Raw genomic sequence first — 20,010 nt, forward strand, 5'->3', positions numbered from 1 at the left:
CTGTATCCACCACCCTATCAGGCAATGTATTCCAAAACTTAACCACTCGTTGCATAAAAATGTATTTCCTCATGTCGCCTCTGGTTCTTTTGCCAATCACCTTAAAGCTGTGCCCTCTCATTATCGACCCTTGAGCCATTGGAAACCGTTTCTCTTTATTTACTCTTATCTTAAACCCTTCATGATTTTAAACACCTCTATCAACTCTTAGCCTCCTCTGCTCCCAGACTTTGTGCAACAAATTAGTTGCCCTAACCATCAGTAAAGCTATGTTTGTTGTATTGCAAGCTATAAGACAAATTAGTGTAAATCAGTTTGATGAAAATAAGTGTCTTAATTTATATACAGGTGCAACATCCCGAATGCGGAACTCCAAAAACCGGACATTTTGAGGCAAAATCCGAAATCCGGCACAGATTCGGTCGAGGATTCCAGATTTCAGACAAGAAAATCAAGTCTGAAATCCGGAATTCTTGACCGAATCAATGCCAGATTTCAGGTTTTGCTGGATTTCGGACCTCGCCGCTCAAAACCTGGCACAGATTCGGTCTCAAGGATTCCGGATTTCAGATGTTGTACCTGTATGTTAAATCTCCAAACTCTATCTTTAAAAAAAGATTTCAAATTCTGTCTTGCAACATCTAGTACTGTTGCTTCTGATATATGTATAAGTAAAGAAGACTAGAGATAAAAGATGAGCAGAATTAACTTCATGGAATGTTTTTATGTAGACCATAAGGTGGTAAAACTTTTCACCTTACAAAAACATCAGATTTGGTTTATTAAATGCTCGTACTTTCTGAATTGTTTATGGAAGAATATGAAAAAACACCAGAATTCATTATCCTTCAGCCAAAACCTTAGAGTTCATAATTACTCAAACTGATACTGAAGCTGGAAGTAACATCAGAAACAGTATAAAGATCAGCTCTTGTTATGCTGTCTGCTTGGTGTGAATGAGGAACATTAAGCAGTGCTACCTTGCTTGTGCCAGCCATGTTGTACTGGCTGCAGACTGAGGCGCTCCACTCCTCTCTGGTGTGCCACTGTATTTGCACAACTGCATACATATTGTGTCATCCTTAGCTGGATAGATGATAATGTGTATCCCTTTTAATCTTAAAACAATATTAGAGTTTTTAAAATGAATTTGCTTCCTCAAGTTATTGTCACGCTTCTGTGGTCATTAATTTTAGTCACGACTTGCCCAATTTGCAGAAATAGACGGTGCTTAAAATACAAAAGAGAACTTGAAATCAATGAAGCTTATTATCCAGGTTTCTGAATAGTGACATTGCATTTGTTGACCTGTGAAGCATTGTGATTTTGAAAGACTTGAAACTCTGTTGAATTAGGAGCTGGAAAGGACAGAATTCATGCAAATGAAATAGAATTTGTGTAAATGAAATAAGCGTTGTCTTTTTGTTATAAGATGAATAGTTTTTGTCTCATTTGTAAAACCGTCCTAATACATGTTCCTGTTTCTTCCACAGCTCTGGGAGACCTCCATTTAGACTTCTATTCAGTGGATCTGAGCTACTAAAGATTTCCATTTTCTTCCACTTTTATAAATGGCAGCCTGATGCCGATGCCTTTTAATTAACGATTCTCTGGAGCATCAGTGAGGCTTTTGGAAGATAGGAGTCTAACGTACATGCTCTACTATCTTCAGAGAAAGGCCAGGGCTTCTATACAAAAAATACTGAGTAGAATCTGGCTCATCACTAATAAAACAATTGACATTGTATGATGAAGAGTCAGCATTCTTGTGCAAAAAGAACAGCAGTGAAACGGGGACCGGAACTCATCTTGAAAAAGACAATTAAAAAAACCCTGGCCATTTATTCTCATCTGTTATGGTGCTTAGTCCTGTGGAAGAAGATTGAGAGAGACCATTTTTCACAAGGTTCAGTTGAATGCCCCTGAGCACACATTCACTGCAGTGAATAATACTGTATGCATGAATCCCTTTTGAAACCAATTACAGTAGTCTGTAGCAAACAGGATGCTTGCAGAGACAAAAAATGTATGATTTTGCCAAAAGCTGCTTTGGGTTGAGCTGTATAACAGGATAAAAAAATATTTGCATTTGTAAGGGTTATTGTGAAACGAAATGGCGTATGCAACCGAAGACCAGGATGGTCTGTTTCTAATCATATCTTTGATACTTGCAGAAGTGCTTGCTCTGAAAGTGTTTTGTAAATATGTACAGTTTTTCCAGGTTACTTGACAAACATCAGCCAGTGGATATTTGTTTGCCTTGGTAAATCAAAACAAGGTCATATCTGGCTTAATATTACCTTTTTAATCTGATTGATTTGGTATCTCATGCAAAGAATTGAATCTCTTTTACACCATAGAAGGTGCAAATTATCAATATTTTCCTGATACCAAGCTGATAACGTAATTTAATAGTGATCACCAAAAATCATAATTACTGTTTAAAATATGGACTTTGGAACAACTAGAAATTCATGACTATGTATTGTACTTATAAAATGGCAAAATAAAGGTAAAGGTATAAAGGTCAGACATAACCTGCTCCTGAAAAAAGGGCTAGGTGTACTATCACTCAGCTTTATATGGCTGTACAACATAGCTTTGCATTTAGATATCAAACCTTCATGTTGCAGTCATTAGTTAAACATGATCAAAGTTGTATAACTAATCAAATATGCCTTCCCCTCCAACAGGCAAAGTAATTGGTCTTGCTCAGCAGACTGAGCGATTTCAATAACACTTTGGATGAGCTTGTTTTTCAGTAAGAATGGTAATTAATTCCATCAGGCACAGACATTATTGGTGTATTTTTGTAACAGCTGGAGGACATTTCCAAACAATTAAAGAGCATTTCACAGCATTGGTTTTGACCACGCTAGGTTAGGTTTTCAACTTACCGCCCAGGTGTGAACCAAATGTTGCGGATCTGCTGCCCCTTGGAGAACCTGCCTGATTTTCATTTCCATTGATTTTAACGCCAGTTTTACGCCTGGGCAGCAAATTGAAAATCTACCTTGAAGTGCAGTACATCATTATTTAGCAGAGTGAAGGTTTATTTTAAAATGTCTACTGAATTTAACCAGAAAATATTAATTGATTTTACTGCAATGCTGAATGTCTTTGAGGGCGAGGTTAAAATTGTTTGTCAAGAAACACTGAACATTATTATCAGCAATCATTGCAATTTTAATTACTGTTTTATTTCTTCAAAATAAGTAGGTTTTGTGCATTGTCTACTATTGACTTGATGCAAACAGAAATATTTACAAATAGTCCTGTTACAATGTAATCTAACTCTTTTTTTCATCTCATCATAAATTTTTGCTAATATTTTATAAATGTTCTTTTTACTTTTTGGAAAGTAGCAGCAACATTCAAGTCTAATATTCTTTGGTAACAGTTATCACGAGAATCAAAGTCTTTTCTTCAAAACAACATAACTAACAATCTTTGAGAAAACTGGAAAAAGTAGTGTGCAAAATGCAAAAATAAAACCAGAAAAATGCTTGTTTATAGGGTCACAGAATGTTATAGAACAGAAGGAAGCTATTCATATGTGCTATCTGTCTAGAAGAACTATCCACTTAATCCTATTACCATGCCATTTCCCTGGCCCTTTTTATTATATTTTTTCAAATATTTATCTTTCCTTTTGAAAGCTATTCTAGATTCTGCTGCCATCATTGTGTCTGGCAGGGGATTCCAACAAACCTCTGCATCATTGTTTTTTTCCTGACCTCTCCCTTTGCTCTTTGGTGGTGAAAGTGATTGTGGTAAGGATAACCAGATTATGTCAGGAAGGGATAGAGCATACACACAAAAGAGTGCACTCGCAAGTAGGGTCCAGGTAAGAAAAAATAGCGATAAGACAAATAGGGCTATAGTACAAAATAATGTTAAGATATCTAATAATGTTAAAAGACAAATTTAAAAGCATTGTATCTGAATGCACGAAGCATCTGTAATAAGGTAGACGAATTAACAGCACAAATAGATGTAGATGGATACGATATTGTTGCAATTACGGAGACATGGTTGCAGGGTGACCAGGGTTGGGAACTGAATATCCAAGGATATTCGATATTTAGGAAGGACAGGCAAAAAGGAAGAGGGGGTGGTGTGGCTTTGTTAGTAAAGAATGAAATCAGAGCAATAGTGAGAAAGGATATTGCCTCAGAAAATCAAGATGTAGAATCAGTCTGGGTAGAGCTATGAAGCATCACGGGGCAGAACACATTGGTGGGAGTTGTCTTATAGGCCTCCAAACAGTAGTGGTAATGTAGGGGACAGCATCAAACAGGATATTAGAGATGCATGTAGCAAGGGTACTACAGTAATCGTAGGTGACTTTAATCTACATATAGACTGGCCAAACCAAATTAGTAATAATACTGTGGCAGATGAATTCCTGGAGTATGTATGAGATGGTTTTTTAGACCAGTGTGTTGAACTACTAGGAACAGGCTATCCTAGATTGGGTATTGTGTAATGAGAAGGGGTTAATTAACAGCCTTGTTGTGCAGGGTCCTTTAGGGAAGAGTGACCATAACATGATTGAATTTCTTATTAAGATGGAACGTGAAGTAGTCCAATCCGAAAGTAGGGTCCTAAATCTAAACAAAGAAAAGTACGAAGATATGAGGAATGAATTGGCTGTGATAGATTGGGAAGATTCTGTTATGTATAAATAAAGAGTCTTTCTGGATACTGTGAGCTCAAAGTAAAGTGTGACCGTCATCTTTTATTGCAGGTCTCCAGAGTGCATCTCCAGTCTGTGAGGCCTCCTTAAGTATCGTGCTCCCAAGGGATTATGGGATCCCTTGGGACTCCAGGGGGTGAGCCCTCTGGTGGCTGTACAAAGTATATACAAGTTTACATATATAACAACACTCCCCCGCAAAGTCAACAGTGTAACTATTTACAAGGTGCGACGATCTGGGTCCCTTCTTTGCCTGGTTGATCGTCTTGGTGCAGATGCTGGTATGGGTGAACCGTCTGTTGGGCCCTCGCTGGGCTACTGTGCAGCTGGCCTTGCTGGGCTGCCTGGTGTGGTGATTCCTGCTGGGCTACTGCGGATGATGGGTTCTGTTTCGTGGCCAACCGTGGTGCCGGTTGCCACTGGTGTGTGTGTGTTGGGGGGGTCAAAGAAGGTAGAATCCAAAGTGGGTTGCTCAGGATAATCCGTGAATCTGAGTTTGATTTGGTCCAAGTGCTTCCGGTGAATGAACCATTTGAAAATTTGACCCAAAACACCCTGCTCCCCTCTTTGGCCACAACAGTGCCAGGAAGCCACTTGGGACCTTGTCCATAATTCAATACAAATACAGGATCATTGATTTCAATTTCGCATGACACATTTGCGCTATCATGGTATGTATTTTGTTGAAGCCGCCTGCTCTCTACCTGTCCATGAAGATCAGGGTGAACTAACGAGAGCCTTGTCTTAAGTGCCCTTATCATGAGCAGTTCAGCAGGTGGAATCCCAGTGAATGAGTGGGGTATTGTGCGGTAACTGAGCAGGACTTGGGATAGGTGAGTCTGCAGTGAGCCTTCAGTTACCCTCTCCTAGCCCTGCTTGATAGTTTGCACTGCTCTCTCTGCCTGAGCATTGGATGCTGGTTTAAATGGGGCAGTTGTGACATGTTTGATCCCGTTGCGGGTCATGAATTATTTGAACTCGGCACTGGTGAAACATGGCCCGTTGTCGCTCACCAGGACATTGGGTAGGCCGTGTGTGGCAAACATGGCCCGCAGGCTTTCAGTGGTGGCAGCGGACGTGCTAGCCGACATTCTCACATTCAATCCATTTGGAGTACGCATCTACAACCATAAGGAACATTTTACCCAGGAATGGGCCTGCATAGTCGACATGGGCCCTAGACCAGGGTTTGGAGGACCAAGATCATAAACTTAGTGCCACTTCCCTGGGTGCATTACTTAACTGCGAGCATGTGTTACATCTGTGCACGCAGGACTCTTAAGTCCGCATCGATAAAGGGCCACCACACGTGGGATCTGGCTACTGCTTTCATCATTATGATGCCTGGGTGGGTACTGTGGAGGTCACTGATGAAGGTGTCTCTGCCCTTGGGAACCACTACTCGATTACCCCACAGAAGGCAGTCTGCCTGTATAGACATTTCATCTTTGCGGCACTGGAACGGCTTTATCTTTTCCTGCATTTCCACTGGGACACTGGACCGGCTCCCGTGAAGCAAGCAATTTTTTACTAGGGATAGTAAGGGGTTCTGGCTCGTCCAGGTTCTAATCTGGCGAGCTGTGACGGATGATTGTTCACTCTCAAATGCTTCCTTAACCATGACTAAATCTGTGGGCTGCGCCATTTCCACCCCCATGGTGGGCAATGGCAGCCTTTTGAGAGCGTCGGCACAGTTTTCTGTGCCTGACCTGTGGCGGATGGCGTAGTTGTATGTAGACAACGTGAGCGCCCATCTCTGGATGCGGGCAGATGCATTAGTATTTATCCCCTTCTCAGAAAACAGGGATATCAGTGGTTTATGGTCAGTTTCCAATTCAAATTTTAGCCCAAACAGACATTGATGCATTTTCTTTACCCCATAGACACACGCTAACACTTCTTTTTCAATCATGCTGTAGACGCTCTCAGCCTTAGCCATAATCCTGGATGCATAAGCAACCAGTTGCAATTTCCCCAAATCATTAGCTTGTTGCAATACACACCTGACACCATATGACGACTCATCATATGCTTACATGGATCATACAACACAAGCAATTTGTTTGAGCATAACAATATTCTAGCTTTTACAAAGGCATTTCCTTGGCTTTTGCCCCATATCCATTTGTCTCCTTTATGCAGTAAGGCGTGCAGTGGTTCTAACAGTATGCTGAGACTCGGTAAGAAGTTACCAAAATAGTTCAGGAGTCCTAGAAATGACCCTAGCTCCGTCACGTTCTGTGGCCTCAGTGCGTTCTCAATTGCCTCCATCTTCGAATCAATGGGACTGATGCCATCCACTGCGATTCTTCTCCCCAGGAACTCCACTTCAGGCACCAGGAAAACGCACTTCGAGCATTTTAACCTGAGCCCTACGTGGTTGAGTCAACTAAGAACCTCCTCCAGGTTCTGCAGATGCTCACTTGTGTCCCGACCTGTAACCAAGATTTCATCCTGGAAGACCACCGTGCACAGGACCGACTTCAGTAAGCTTTCCATGCTTCTCTGGAATATCGCCGCCGCTGATCGAATTCCAAACGGGCATCTGTTATAAATGAAGAGGCCTTTGTGTGTGTTGATGCAGGTGAAGGACTTTGATGATTCCTCCAGCTCCTGCGTCATGTAGGCTGAGGTCAAGTCCAGCTTCGTGAAGGTCTTTCCTCCCGCCAGCAAAGCAAAAAGGTCGTCAGCCTTTGGTAGTGGGTATTGAGCCTGCAGGGAGAAACGATTGATAGTTACTTTGTAATCACCACAGATTCTGACGGTGCCGTCTCCCTTGAGGACTGGGACAATAGGACTGGTCCACTCGCTGAACTCGATCAGTGAAATTATGCCCTCTCTTTGCAGCCGGTCTAGCTCGATCTCTACCCTTTTTCTCATCATGTACGATACTGCTCTCGCCTTGTAATGGATGGGTCGTGCCCCCGGAATTAGATGGATTTGCACTTTTATTCCTTGGAACTTCCTGATGTCTGGTTCGAACAGCGAAGGGAACTTGTTTAAGACCTGGGCACATGATGTGTCTTCAGCGGATGAGAGAGCTTGGACGTCGTCCCAGTTCCAGCGTATCTTTCCCAGCCAGCTCCTGCCAAGCAGCGTGGGACCATCGCCCGGTACCACCCAGAGTGGTAGCTTGTGCACCGCTCCATCATAGGAAACTTTTACAGTAGCACTGCCAATTACGGGAATCCGTTCCTTTGTGTAAGTTCTCAGTTTTGTACGAATTGGAGTCAAGACTGGCCTTGAGGCCTTGCTGCACCATAAATTTTCAAAAGTCTTTATGCTCATAATGCACTGGCTCGCACCATTGACACCGGGAGTTCATTTAGTTCAACCTTCAGCATTATCGGGGGACACATTGTGGTAAATGTGTGCACCCCATATACCTCTGCCTCCTCGGTCTGAGGCTCTGGTTTGTCGTGATCCGCTGTGGATCTGTCCTCCTCTGCAACATGGTCGTTTGCAGGATTTGCAGCTCGCCTGCACATACGTTGGAGATGTCCCATTGTTCCACAGCCCTTGCAAACGTACCCTTTGAAGCGGTATGAATGGAACCGATGATCACCCCCACAGTGCCAATAAGGTGTTAATGGCCTTGCATTCATCACTCTTGATGGTGGACTCTGAGACATCTGCGGACGTGCAGCTGCAGGCATGTGGGGTCTGTCCTGTACATTGCGATTTGAAAACAACATCACTTTGCTCACAGTGCTTGTAGCAGCACTCGTGTGCTGAGAGATTTGCTTAATATTGTCACTGGTGGCAATGAACGCCTGGGCTATTGCTATGGCCTTATTCAAGGTTGGGGTCTCTACAGTCAAAAGTTTGCGAAGTATCATGTCATGGCCAATGCCAAGTATGAAAAAGCTTCTGAGCATGTGCTCCAAATGTCCTTCAAATTCGTAATGTCCTGCAAGGCGTCTTAGCTCAACGACATAACTCTCCACTTCCTGGCCTTCAGACTTTTTGTGGGTGTAGAACCGGTACCGCGCCATCAGAATGCTTTCCTTCGGGTTCAGATGCTCCCGGACCAGTGTGCACAAATCATCGTACGATCTCTCTGTGGATTTTGTTGGAGCAAGCAGATTTTTCATGAGGACATATGTTGGTGCCCCGCAGATGGTGAGGAGAATCGCCCTTTGTTTGGCAGCGTTCGTTTCTCCTTCCAGCTCGTTGGCCATGAAGTATTGGTCGAGTCACTCCACGAAGGTTTCCCAATCATCTCCCTCTGAAAACTTCTCCAGGATGCCCAATGTTCTCTGCATCGTTGCGGTGGGGTTCGTTATCTGTATCTCGTCACCAGTTGTTATGTAGGAATAAAGAGTCTGACTGAATACTGTGAGCTCAAAGTAAAGTGTGACCGTAGTCTTTTATTGCAGGTCTCCAGAGTGTCTCTCCAGCCTGTGAGGCCTCCTTAAGTACCAGTGCTCCCAAGGGATTATGGGATCCCTTGGGACTCCAGGGGGTGAGTCCTCTGGTGGCTGTACAAAGTATATACAAGTTTACATATATAACAGATTCATTAAAAGGCATGACAGTGGATAGGCAATGGCTAATATTTAAGGAACGAATGCATGAATTGCAACAGTTATACATTCCTTTCTGGCATAAAAACACAAAAGGAATAATGGCCCAACCATGGCTAACAAAAGAAATTAAGGATAGTATTAGATCCCAGGAGGACTCATACAAAGTTGCCAGAAAAAGTAGCGAGCCTGAGGATTGGGAGCAGTTTAGAATTCAGCAAAAAAGGACCAAGAGATTAATTAAGAGGGGAAAAAAAAGAGTATGAGAGTAAACTTGCAAGGAACATAAAAACCCACGGCAAAAGTTTCTACAAGTATGTAAAAAGAAAAAGATTATTGAAGACAAATGTAGGTCCATTACAGACAGAAATGGGAGAATTTGAAATGGGGAACAAGGAAATGGCAGAACAATAAAATAAATACTTTGGTTCTGTCTTCATGGAAGAGGACACAAATAACGTCCCAGAAATGCTAGGGAACCAAAGGTCCAGTGAGCAAGAGGAATTAAAGGAAATGATAATTAGTAAGAAAATAGTGCTGGAGAAACTAATGGGACTGAAGGCAGATAAATCCCCAGGGCCTGATGATCTGCATCCCAGAGTACTAAAAGAGTAGCCATGGAAATAGTAGATGCATTGGTTGTCATCTCCCAAAATTCTATAGATTATGGAACAGTTCCTGCAGATTGGAGGGTGGCAAATGTAATCCCACTATTTAAAAAAGGAGGGAGAGAGAAAATGGGGAACTACAGACCGGTTAGCCTGACATCAGTAGTAGGGAAAATGCTGGAGTCTATTATAAAGGACGTGATAACGGCACACTTAAATAATATCAACAGGATTAAACAAAGTCAACATAGATTTATGAAAGGAAAATCATGTTTGACAAACCTGCTAGAGTTTTTGAGGATGCAACTGATAGAATAGATAAGGGAGAACCAGTGGATGTAGTGTATTTGGATTTTCAGAAGGCCTTTGATAAAGTCCCACATAAGAGGTTAGTGTGCAAAATTAAAGCACATAGGATTGGGGGTAATGTATTGGCATGGATTGAAAATTGGTTAACTGACAGGAAACAGTAGGAATAAACGGGTCTTTTTTGGAGTGGTGGGCAGTGACTAGTGGGGTACCACAGGGATCTGTGCTTGGGCCCCAGCTATTCACAATATATATAATATATATAAAGGATTTGGATGAGGGAACCAAATGTAATATTTCCAAGTTTGCTGATGACACAAAACTAGGTGGGATTGTGAGTTGTGAGGAGGATGCAAAGACGCTGCAAGGCGATTTAGATAGGTTGAGTGAGTGGGCAAACACATGGCAGATGCAGTATAACGTGGATAAATGTGAAGTTATCCACTTTGGTAGGAAAAACATAAGGCCAAAGTATTATTTAAATGCTGATGGCTTGGGAAGTGTCGATGTACAGAGGAACCTGGGTGCCTTTGTACACCAGTCATTGAAAGCAAACATGCAGGTGCAGCAAGCAGTCAGGAAGGCAAATGGTATGTTGGCCTTCATTGCAAGAGGATTTGAGTACAGGAGCAAGGATGTCTTACTACAGTTATACAGAGCCTTGGTGAGACCACACCTGGAGTATTGTGTGCAGTTTTGGTCTCCTTACCTAAGAAAGGATATACTTGCCATAGAGGGAGTGCAGCGAAGGTTCACCAGACTGATTCCGGGAATGGCAAGACTGTCGTATGAGGAGAGATTGGGTCAACTAGGCCTATATTCACTAGAGTTTAGAAGAATGAGAGAGGATCTCATTGAAATGTATAAAATTCTGACTGAGTTGGATAGATTGGATGCAGGGAGGATGTTTCCCCTGGCTGGGAAGTTGAGAACAAGGGGTCACAGTCTCAGGATATGGGGTAGGAAATTTAGGACCGAGATGAGGAGAAATTTTTTCACTAAGAGGGTGGTGAACCTGTGGAATTCTCTACCACAGAAGGCTGTGGAGGCCAAGTCACTGAATATATTTAAGAGGGAGATAGATAGATTTCTAGAAACAAAAGGCATCAAGGGGTATGGGGGAAAAGCAGGAATATGGTGTTGAGATAGAGGATCAGCCATGATCATATTGAATGGCGGTGCAGACTCTAAGGTCTGTATGGCCTACTACTGCTCCTATTTTCTATATTTCTATGCCCTCTAGAGCAAACTCACTGACCAGCACCTATTCACTTTATCAAAACCCCTCAATCTTTGAACACCTCAATTAGATCCCCGTTCTACCTTCTCTGTTCTAGTGAAAAGAGCTCCAAATTTGCTAGTCTCTCCTTATCCCTGGTATCACATTTGTAATTACTTCTCCCACCCTATCCATTCCCTTGATACAGTACTCTAACTGCAGTCAAACATTATTTGTATTAGTTTAGGATTCCCTTGTTGCTTTCGTAATCTATAGCTCTATTTGTAAATCACAAATATAGAAACCACACTAAGAATATACAAACCTAAGACTGCCTATAGTAAAAGATGAATTAAACTGAGTTCAGATAATTCAATTCTCTTGAGTCAGTTCAGTGACTAGACGTAAGACTAATTGTATTTTTTGTCCTTGGGATGTAGGTGATGATGCTTGCAAAGCTGCATTTTATTGCCCGTCTCTAGTTGCCCAAAAAATGGGCCGCCTTGAACCACTTCTGTGCTTGTGGTAATGGTGCTCCTACAATTTGGAAGGTTTTATCTTGAACTGCCACATTGATTTATAGGTATATTTTACTAACATTTGGTTTCTGATCATTTACAAAAGTTTTGCTTTCCTCAGGTTATCTTTACCAATCACAAAGGATTTGGACAAAGGGTCACTCGGCCTTTGACACCTCTAGACTCGACTATTTCAATGCTTTCCTAGCTGGCCTCCCATCCTCTTCCTTCTGAAACTTCAGCATATCTAAAACTCTGCTGCATGTACCCTATGCTGCACCAAGTCCTGCTCACCCATCAATTCTGTCCTTGCTGATTAACACTGGCTCCTGGTCCCCCAGCGCTTCAAATTTAAAACTCTAATCCATGCATTTGTTGCCTCACCCATATCTTTGTAACCTCCTCCATTGTCTCTCCAAAGACCCTGTTCCCCTGATTTGGGCCTCGTGCATCATCCCTCACTTGACCCCATCATTGATGGCTGTGTCTTCAACCGCCTCGGTCCCATGCTCTGGAATATTTTCCCTAAACCTTGCTGACTCTCCACCACCCTCTCCTCCTTTAAGAATCTCCTTTAAAACCTACCTCTTTGGCCAAGCTTTTGGCCATCCCTCCTAACATCTCCTTCATTGGCTTGGCATCCAGCTATTTTCCTTGTGCCTCTGCAGCAACTTGGGACATTTTTCTGCATTAAAGGCTCAATATAATAGTGAGTTGTTGTCATAACTTGCAGCTTATTTGTAATCTTCAATTGAATAATTTTGGGTTAATTCTCAGTGTAAGTATAATGTATGTAAAATCACTGCTCATCTTGACTTCATTCAGACATTTCAAGTAGTGGAGTCAATCTCTTTGGTTATTCTTACATGAAATATTAAGCTAAGTATTTTGAATTGGTAAAGTATTCTGATTATTGCCCCAAAATTCCTCGGGTTAGGATCCCAGAAGTTAAACTGGGATCGCACCCAGTGGTGCCCTCCAGCCCTGATATGCCAGGTCCCATTTGAGCTTGAGGAGCAGAAACTCCCGCTGTAGGAAGTGCACACCCTCCAGCTCTACCCCTGACAATCATTTGCCTTGTAAGGATCAGGTGGATACAACTGGATTTCCACTGTTTTCCAAGTGGTTGCTCTGATCTCCCGGAGTTATAGTGGGAGACAAGTGAAACCCCACATGGACTTTCAGGTCCTATATGTTTACATCAAGGAAAAATAGATTCTTAATTTTTAGTGTTAGTGATTTTTAAATTTCCTATCATTTACTAGCAACCACTTGAGCATAAGTGTACCTTTATATAATTCAAATTATTATTGGTTAGATCATTTGAATCTCTTTATTTCTTGAACTTACTGAGATGTCTTGACCATATCAGAATGCCCCAGTTGAGTGTGATTCTACTCCAATACTTTGATTTGTTTGCAGAGTACTATTAAATGATTACAATCTTTTTCTCTCACAAGGTTTACTGAGATGGCAAACAATGACCCAGAGTTTTCTTGGAGCTGCTCCGATTCCGCAGCCGAATCTTCAGCGGACGCCCCATTGACGCACATAAATGGATATTCTGCCGCACTTTTAGCGAAGTCACGCCGTGCGGTGGGGGAAGCAGCTCCGAGGAAATTCCGGGCCATTTTATGCTTTTTGATGTTTTACTCCTAAATGCTAGAACCATCCTTGTTAAAGAATGTTTTTTGTGAGTTTAAAAAAAAACTTCCATCACCTCTTCACCTTCAGTGACAGTTTTAGCATGTTCCAGAGAATGTGGGTGAAAGGGTTCATAATTTAATTTTAATTTAAAGATTATGCAATTAGTATTAAGAGTAGGCAGGACATTTCACTGACCAGCAGCGCAAATGGGAAATGTCCAACTTGTGCCAATGGCAGGTGAGGTCCTGTCAGCTGTGCGTACTTTTCATTTGGGATTTTTTTTTAAAGGATTTGTCTCAAAATCAGTTTCATCAAAAACAAGCAGACAGGGTTACTTGGGATAAATTTGTAGCATTTTCAACAGTTGATTTTCATTATCAGAGTTTTGTCAAGTAGTACTTAGACCCACTCATAGGTGCAGTCTGTACGCAGTAAAATGGATCTTTCCACTTTTATTCAGTTATGACGTCAAGCTGTAATCCTTATATTATACTGCATCACTGTTATCAACATGTGATGTGAGTTTGTATATGTATAAGTAGCGAGCTTTGTAGATATTAAAATGATATGCCATTATATAACACAAAGTACATTTCTGTGAAACAATTAGAATGGCTAAAAGTTTCCATTTGGATACTTATTATTACAGGGTATTGGAAATGTATGATAAATGGTCCCTTATATTTTTAGCCACTCTTTATTCATTATTCTTTATACTGCAGCAGCATACTGTAAAATATTGTTTGAAATTTACCATATATTCTGCATGTCAAAAAAGTAACAGTCATGTCACAATAAAATTTATTATGAAATGCCTTTTTTAATGAGATCAGCTTTAATATTTGTCTTTGGCTATAGTGCTTGTAGATGCCATTGTAACAAGCTAGCTGTATACTTAATGTCATTGAGTGAAACAGTTGAGGCAACTCTGTATAAAACTGTTGCCATGTCCATTTCTTCACCTTTCAGTCTGTTTTACACCCACTCCATACATTTTATGAAAGTTATAGAATATAACTCTAATTATGGAATTGTATATTACTTGCTGGCCATGTGCTGACTTAGAAAAAGCTAATTTTCTTTAACTGAGTATTAAGCTTCTATTGGCCATGTACATCGCACTGTTGTATATAATGCAACTTTTGAGATTAATGCCCGTGCTTTTCAGAAACAATACTATTGTAATATATTATCTTAATAAAAATTTACTTCCAGTTAAACGGGAATCTAATGACTTTCATGTTAATGATACTATCATCACTGAAATAGAATGTTGTTTTTATTTTGCTGTTCAATAGCAGTTGCAAATGATGGGATAGATTTTTAACTTGCTGCCCAGCCATCAAAGCTTGTGGGTCAGCTGCCCATTACAGAAACTGCCTGATTTTCATTGCTAGATGTTAATGAAATATTGCTGGACCTTCCATGGCATTGCTTATCAATTTATATGGAAAATCCTCTTACTCTTGCTGCTGTTGGTGGCAGGCACTTAGCCATCATCAGAATTGGTACTTGGGTTTAGGCTGGGATGTTGACATTTGGTTTGTGTTTACTGCCCAGTAAAGCAGCGTAATATATAATACCGCAGGATGTCTAATGTTGCTTACTGGTAGCTCTACATTTGGGGTGAGGTTTCTAGTGTTTACTGCAGGTCCAGTGCAGCCTAAGCATGACAGCAGTTCAACCATTGCTGTAATACAGCGCATGCCCTGGCAAAGTGCAGGAGGAGCAGTCTGTGGCAAGGCCCTGATAGGATCCAGCACTGAGGTCATCAGTCACAAGCAGCTCAAGAGACTGAGGAAAAGTACACAGCAACCTGCCACCATCTCTGCTGTAGCCACTGGGATAGCATGATGATGAAGTGGTGGAGATGGAAAGAGAAAGACTATATAGATCACTGAAGGTTAACACATGGGTGTTTCATTATTTTGCTTGTCATTTGATTTTTGAGCATATTAAAATGTTTGTCACTCAAACGATTTCCATGTGGCCCCTCTGTTGCTGTATTCTCTGCTGCCATCTGCAACTTCTTCCTCAGCACACTCCTGCTGCTGGTGGTAGTCTTCACTCCAATAGAGTGCAGCTATAGCAGCACCCATTTTAAACTACTCCTTTTCTAAGTCACAAACCCAAACAATCTATTGGCATGCAATATTAGTTTGTAGAACTTTCAGTTGGTTGGACTACAGGGCCTTGAACTTAACCCTACCCCCAACGAGTGAGATAGGGTTGGGTGAGGGGTGAAAATGGCAAACCTGTTTTCACACGGTGAGTTATAATGATCTGAAAAGCTTGTGGAAGCAGATCCAGTAGTCATTTTCAAAAGGTATAGATACTTGAAAGGGAAACATTTTCAGAGCTATAGCCAAAGAGCAGGCGAATGGGACAAATTGGATAGCTCTTTAATGGCACGATGGGACGAATGGCCTGTGCTGCATGATTCTATGAAAACTAGTCCATAATGAACTGAGGAAGTACCTGCGAGTGAAACAGCTTTATTGAGATCAGGCCTTATTGAGCAACTTGAGACCAATCCAGACACCTTTCCTCTGACGATCTTCACACCACACGTGAATTGTGTGCTGCAGAGGTTAAAGTCAAATCAAGGTTCCAATGGCATCATAAGACCCCAATTCATAACCAAAGACTCGTTGGCCCCGATAATCACCAACTTTGCAAGTTCTACGTACTTTTGAAAGTGCTTGAATGTAAATTCTGCAATTTTTCAAGATGGTACTGTTCATTTTCTAGATCATCTTGATCATCTAATGATTTTCGAATGTAGTTTTTCAGATCTTCAATTCCATATTTAGTTGATGCAGAGACTGGGATTATGTGTTTAAACTCGACCGGTCTCATGGGAACCATCTCTTCTGGTAACAAGTGATAGAAATCTATAATGAGAAAATAAAAATACATTAAGACAGAAAATAGTATTTAATACATTTCCTTTTTAAATCAACAAATGTAATGACAGAATTTGAATTCAAAAACAGTAAGTTGTTAAAATGCAGAATTCTTAGCACCAGATATCCAAATGTATAATTGTTAAGTGTTTACACTACGCTTTGCATTTTTAAACAATGTACATCTAATGCAATTAGCAGCAGTTTCTAATGTGATGTTTTTGTCTAATGACTCATATACAGAGCTATTATAATGCAATAGGTAGGTGGAGAGTTTTACATTTAGTACAATAGATGATTCTGTCTTAAAATGGAAAGCTACACACACAAAAATAAAACCTCTTATCAAATAATGAATGGTTGGAATAAGACTAAGTCTCCCCGTTATTCTCCAGGAAATGGATTGCAAAGTTTCATTAATGTTTTTGGTACAACTGATATACAGTAACCGCTTATTAAATGCGTCAAGTCTAATTCTAAATCAAATTCAGTCCAATTTATTGGGGTAAGAAGCTGATGTTCATGGGTATATAAAATATGGTTCACCTAATAGTAAAAAGAACAGAGATCAAAAAAATCTGCTTTAAAGACCTAAAACGTTAGTGCAAGTGTAAAATAGAATTTCCCCATTACGCTATTGCAAGTTTTTCACTGCAGTTATCAAAAGGAGGAATTTGAAATCCAGTGTTCCTAGCTTGCTTATTCTCAAGAGGAAATTAGAAGGCACATTTTATGAAAACCCCTGAATTAGCTCTTGTTCTCATAGTGTCTATAATTCCATGTATCGTCATTTTCAAAAGGAGTCCAAGGTTTGACTTCTGAGGTTTAGGTAATTTTAAAGTTACTGGGGTGGATTTTCATTATTGCCCAGTGAACATCAGGCGAAGGCAATGGTCTCAAAATGGGACCGGTAGACTTACCGCCCCATTAACACCGGTGATGTGGCCAACCTCACTTTGAAAGGGGCCAACTGCTGGCTGTCCAAAGCGCCTGTCTGTTGTTTCAGGCGATAGGCCCATTTTTTATATGGAAATTGGGCTCCTTAACATATTGCCATTTTAGATCGGAACTGGTCGGAGACTACACCGTACACACTCCAACCTGTTCCACAGGCAATGCAACCAAAGGGGATGGTCAAAGTTAAGGTCGTCCAGGGCCCACAAAAATAATCTGGAGCGTTAATACGCGAGGACAAATTCTTCCATCCCCATCCACGTGCAAATTGCTGGCAGCTGCCTCTTGAGGCCTTAATCCAACAAGTTCCATCAGGACATCTGTTTGGCACCTCTCAGCTCACCTGCTAAACTTAAATGAGGCTGGGGCCTCAAAATTCCAATGGTCTCTTCGGCACCATAGTGGGAAGCCAATCAGTGCTCTTTGCCGGTCAATTGGCCAAAAGTCAAAATCAACCCCACTGAGGCAACATCAGTGGGATTGATTTTGAGTGTGTTGTCCATAGTTATGCTATTGACCGGAATGAAGAAAATATCCGATTTCATTCTTTAAATTACTTATTGACAATAACACCAGATTTGCAATACTGATCTGAATAGGCTCTTGGGTTAGATGGATTTGTGCTGTACACTGGAGTAAAAATAAAAAGGGGAAGGTGGCTCAACTGTGGCTAACAAGGGAAATTAGGGATAGTGTTAAATCCAAGGAAGAGGCATAGAAATTGGCCAGAAAAAGCAGCAAACCTGAGGACTGGGAGAAATTTAGAATTCAGCAGAGGAGGACAAAGGGTCTAATTAGGAGGGGGAAAATAAAGTATGAGAGGAAGCTTGCAGGAAACATAAAAACTGACTGAAAAACCTTCTATAGATATGTGAAGAAAAAAAATTAGTGAAGACCAACGTAGGTCCTTTGCAGACAAAATTAAAGCACATGGTATTGGGGGTAATGTATTGACGTGGATAGAGAACTGGTTGGCAGACAGGAAGCAGAGAGTTGGAATAAACGGGTCCTTTTCAGAATGGCAGGCAGTAACCAGTGGGGTACCGCAGGGTTCAGTGCCGGGACCCCAGCTATTTACAATAAACATCAATGATTTAGATGAAGGAATTGAATGTAATATCTCCAAGTTTGCAGATGACACAAAGCTGGGCAGCGGTGTGAGCTGTGAGGAGGATGCTAAGAGGCTGCAGGGTGACTTGGACTGGTTAGGTGAGTGGGAAAATGCATAGGACATGCAGTATAATGTGGATAAATGTGAGGTTATTCACTTTGGTGGCAAAAACAGGAAGACAGAATATTATCTGAATGGTGACAGATTAGGAAAAGGGGTGGTGCAACGAGACCTGGGTGTCATGGTACATCAGTCATTGAAGTCTGGCATGCAGGTACAGCAGGCGGTGAAGAAGGCAAATAGCATGTTGGCCTTCATAGCTAGAGGATTTGAGTATAGGAGCAGGGAGGTCTTATTGCAGTTGTACAGATCTTTGGTGAGGCCATTCCTGAAATATTGTGTTCAGTTTTGGTCCCCTAATCTGAGGAAGAATGTTCTTGCTATTGAGGGAGTGCAGCGAAGGTTCACCAGATTGATTCCTGGGATGGCAGAACTGACATATGAGGAGAGACTGGATCAACTGGGCTTGTATCGACTGGAGTTTAGAAGAATGAGATGGGATCTCATAGAAACATACAAAATTCTGATGAGATTGGAAGATTAGAGGCAGGAAGAATGTTCCCATTGCTGGGGAGTTCCAGAACCAGGGGTCACAGTCTAAGAATAAGGGGTAAGCCATTTAGGACCAAGATGAGGAGAAACTTCTTCACCCAGAGAGTGGTTAATCTGTGGAATTCTCTACCACAGAAAGTTGTTGAGGTCAGTTTGTTAGATATATTCAAAAGGGAGTTAGATATAGCCCTTACGGCCAAAGGGATCAAGGGGTATGGGGAGAAAGCAGGAAAGAGGTACTGAGGTTGAATGATCAGCCATGATCTTATTGAATGTTGGTGCAGGCTCGAAGAGCCGAATGGCCTGATCCTGCACCTAGTTTCTATGTTTCTAATTACCTTTTGGCTGCTGAAGCTGTTGCATCAGCTCTTTAAACTTATCTTCAGCATTCTCCAAATCCATTTTGTTTACAGCCAATAGTGCAGGCTTTGATAAAAGCTCTACTTTATATAGTTCCAACTCCTGAATATGAAAGAGGATCAGAATGGTCAGTAAAATGCACAATATAGTCCACTAAGTTGGGCTGCTGAGATTTTTAAAACTCACGTTTTGACCACACCCTAAATTGAAAACAATAGTAAAAGACTCGTAGCAGAATCTAAGTTTACTCCATACAAAACCCACATAGTGCACTCTTGATCTCAGTCTTTTGTGGGAGGTCCCAAGCAAAAGGCAAGGTGGCTGTGCAGAGGGAAAATTGAAACTCAACCTATCCCACAGTACTGTTAACATCTCCAAGTGACCAATTCAACAGCAGCATTGTCAGCAATTTGTAAACAAATTGCCTATTTTTTGATGGAAAGTATATGTCAAGTTTCCCAGGGGTTTAGCATTACTAGCGATTGGGAGGAGCAATCGCAAAATTATCAGCGGGGGTGGCGGGAGGGCACATGCCTGAATT

The 20,010-nt window shown here is 41.4% G+C and overlaps 2 protein-coding genes across 4 annotated transcripts in view; one reads left to right on the top strand and one right to left on the bottom strand.

Moving 5' to 3' along the window:
* Positions 1-3,289, top strand: part of adam22 (ADAM metallopeptidase domain 22) — a 472,931-nt gene extending 469,642 nt beyond the window's left edge. Inside the window, exon 29 of the mRNA XM_070881347.1 lies at positions 1,494-3,289. Within this exon, the coding sequence (XP_070737448.1) occupies positions 1,494-1,514 (21 nt within the window). The 3' untranslated portion in view covers positions 1,515-3,289. The remainder of the gene's footprint in view (positions 1-1,493) is intronic.
* Positions 3,290-14,787: 11,498 nt separating this feature from the next.
* gtpbp10 (GTP-binding protein 10 (putative)) overlaps positions 14,788-20,010 on the bottom strand; it is a 50,036-nt gene continuing 44,813 nt past the window's right edge. For all 3 annotated transcript variants that reach the window (XM_070881350.1, XM_070881349.1, XM_070881351.1), the window contains 2 exons: positions 19,448-19,571; positions 14,788-16,420 (listed from right to left, as the gene is read on the bottom strand). In XM_070881350.1, coding sequence (XP_070737451.1) covers positions 16,209-16,420; positions 19,448-19,571 — 336 coding nt within the window. In that variant the 3' untranslated portion in view covers positions 14,788-16,208. The remainder of the gene's footprint in view (positions 16,421-19,447; positions 19,572-20,010) is intronic.

This window comes from Pristiophorus japonicus, chromosome 5 (genome assembly GCF_044704955.1).
Source record: "Pristiophorus japonicus isolate sPriJap1 chromosome 5, sPriJap1.hap1, whole genome shotgun sequence".
NCBI classification, from domain to species: domain Eukaryota; kingdom Metazoa; phylum Chordata; class Chondrichthyes; family Pristiophoridae; genus Pristiophorus; species Pristiophorus japonicus.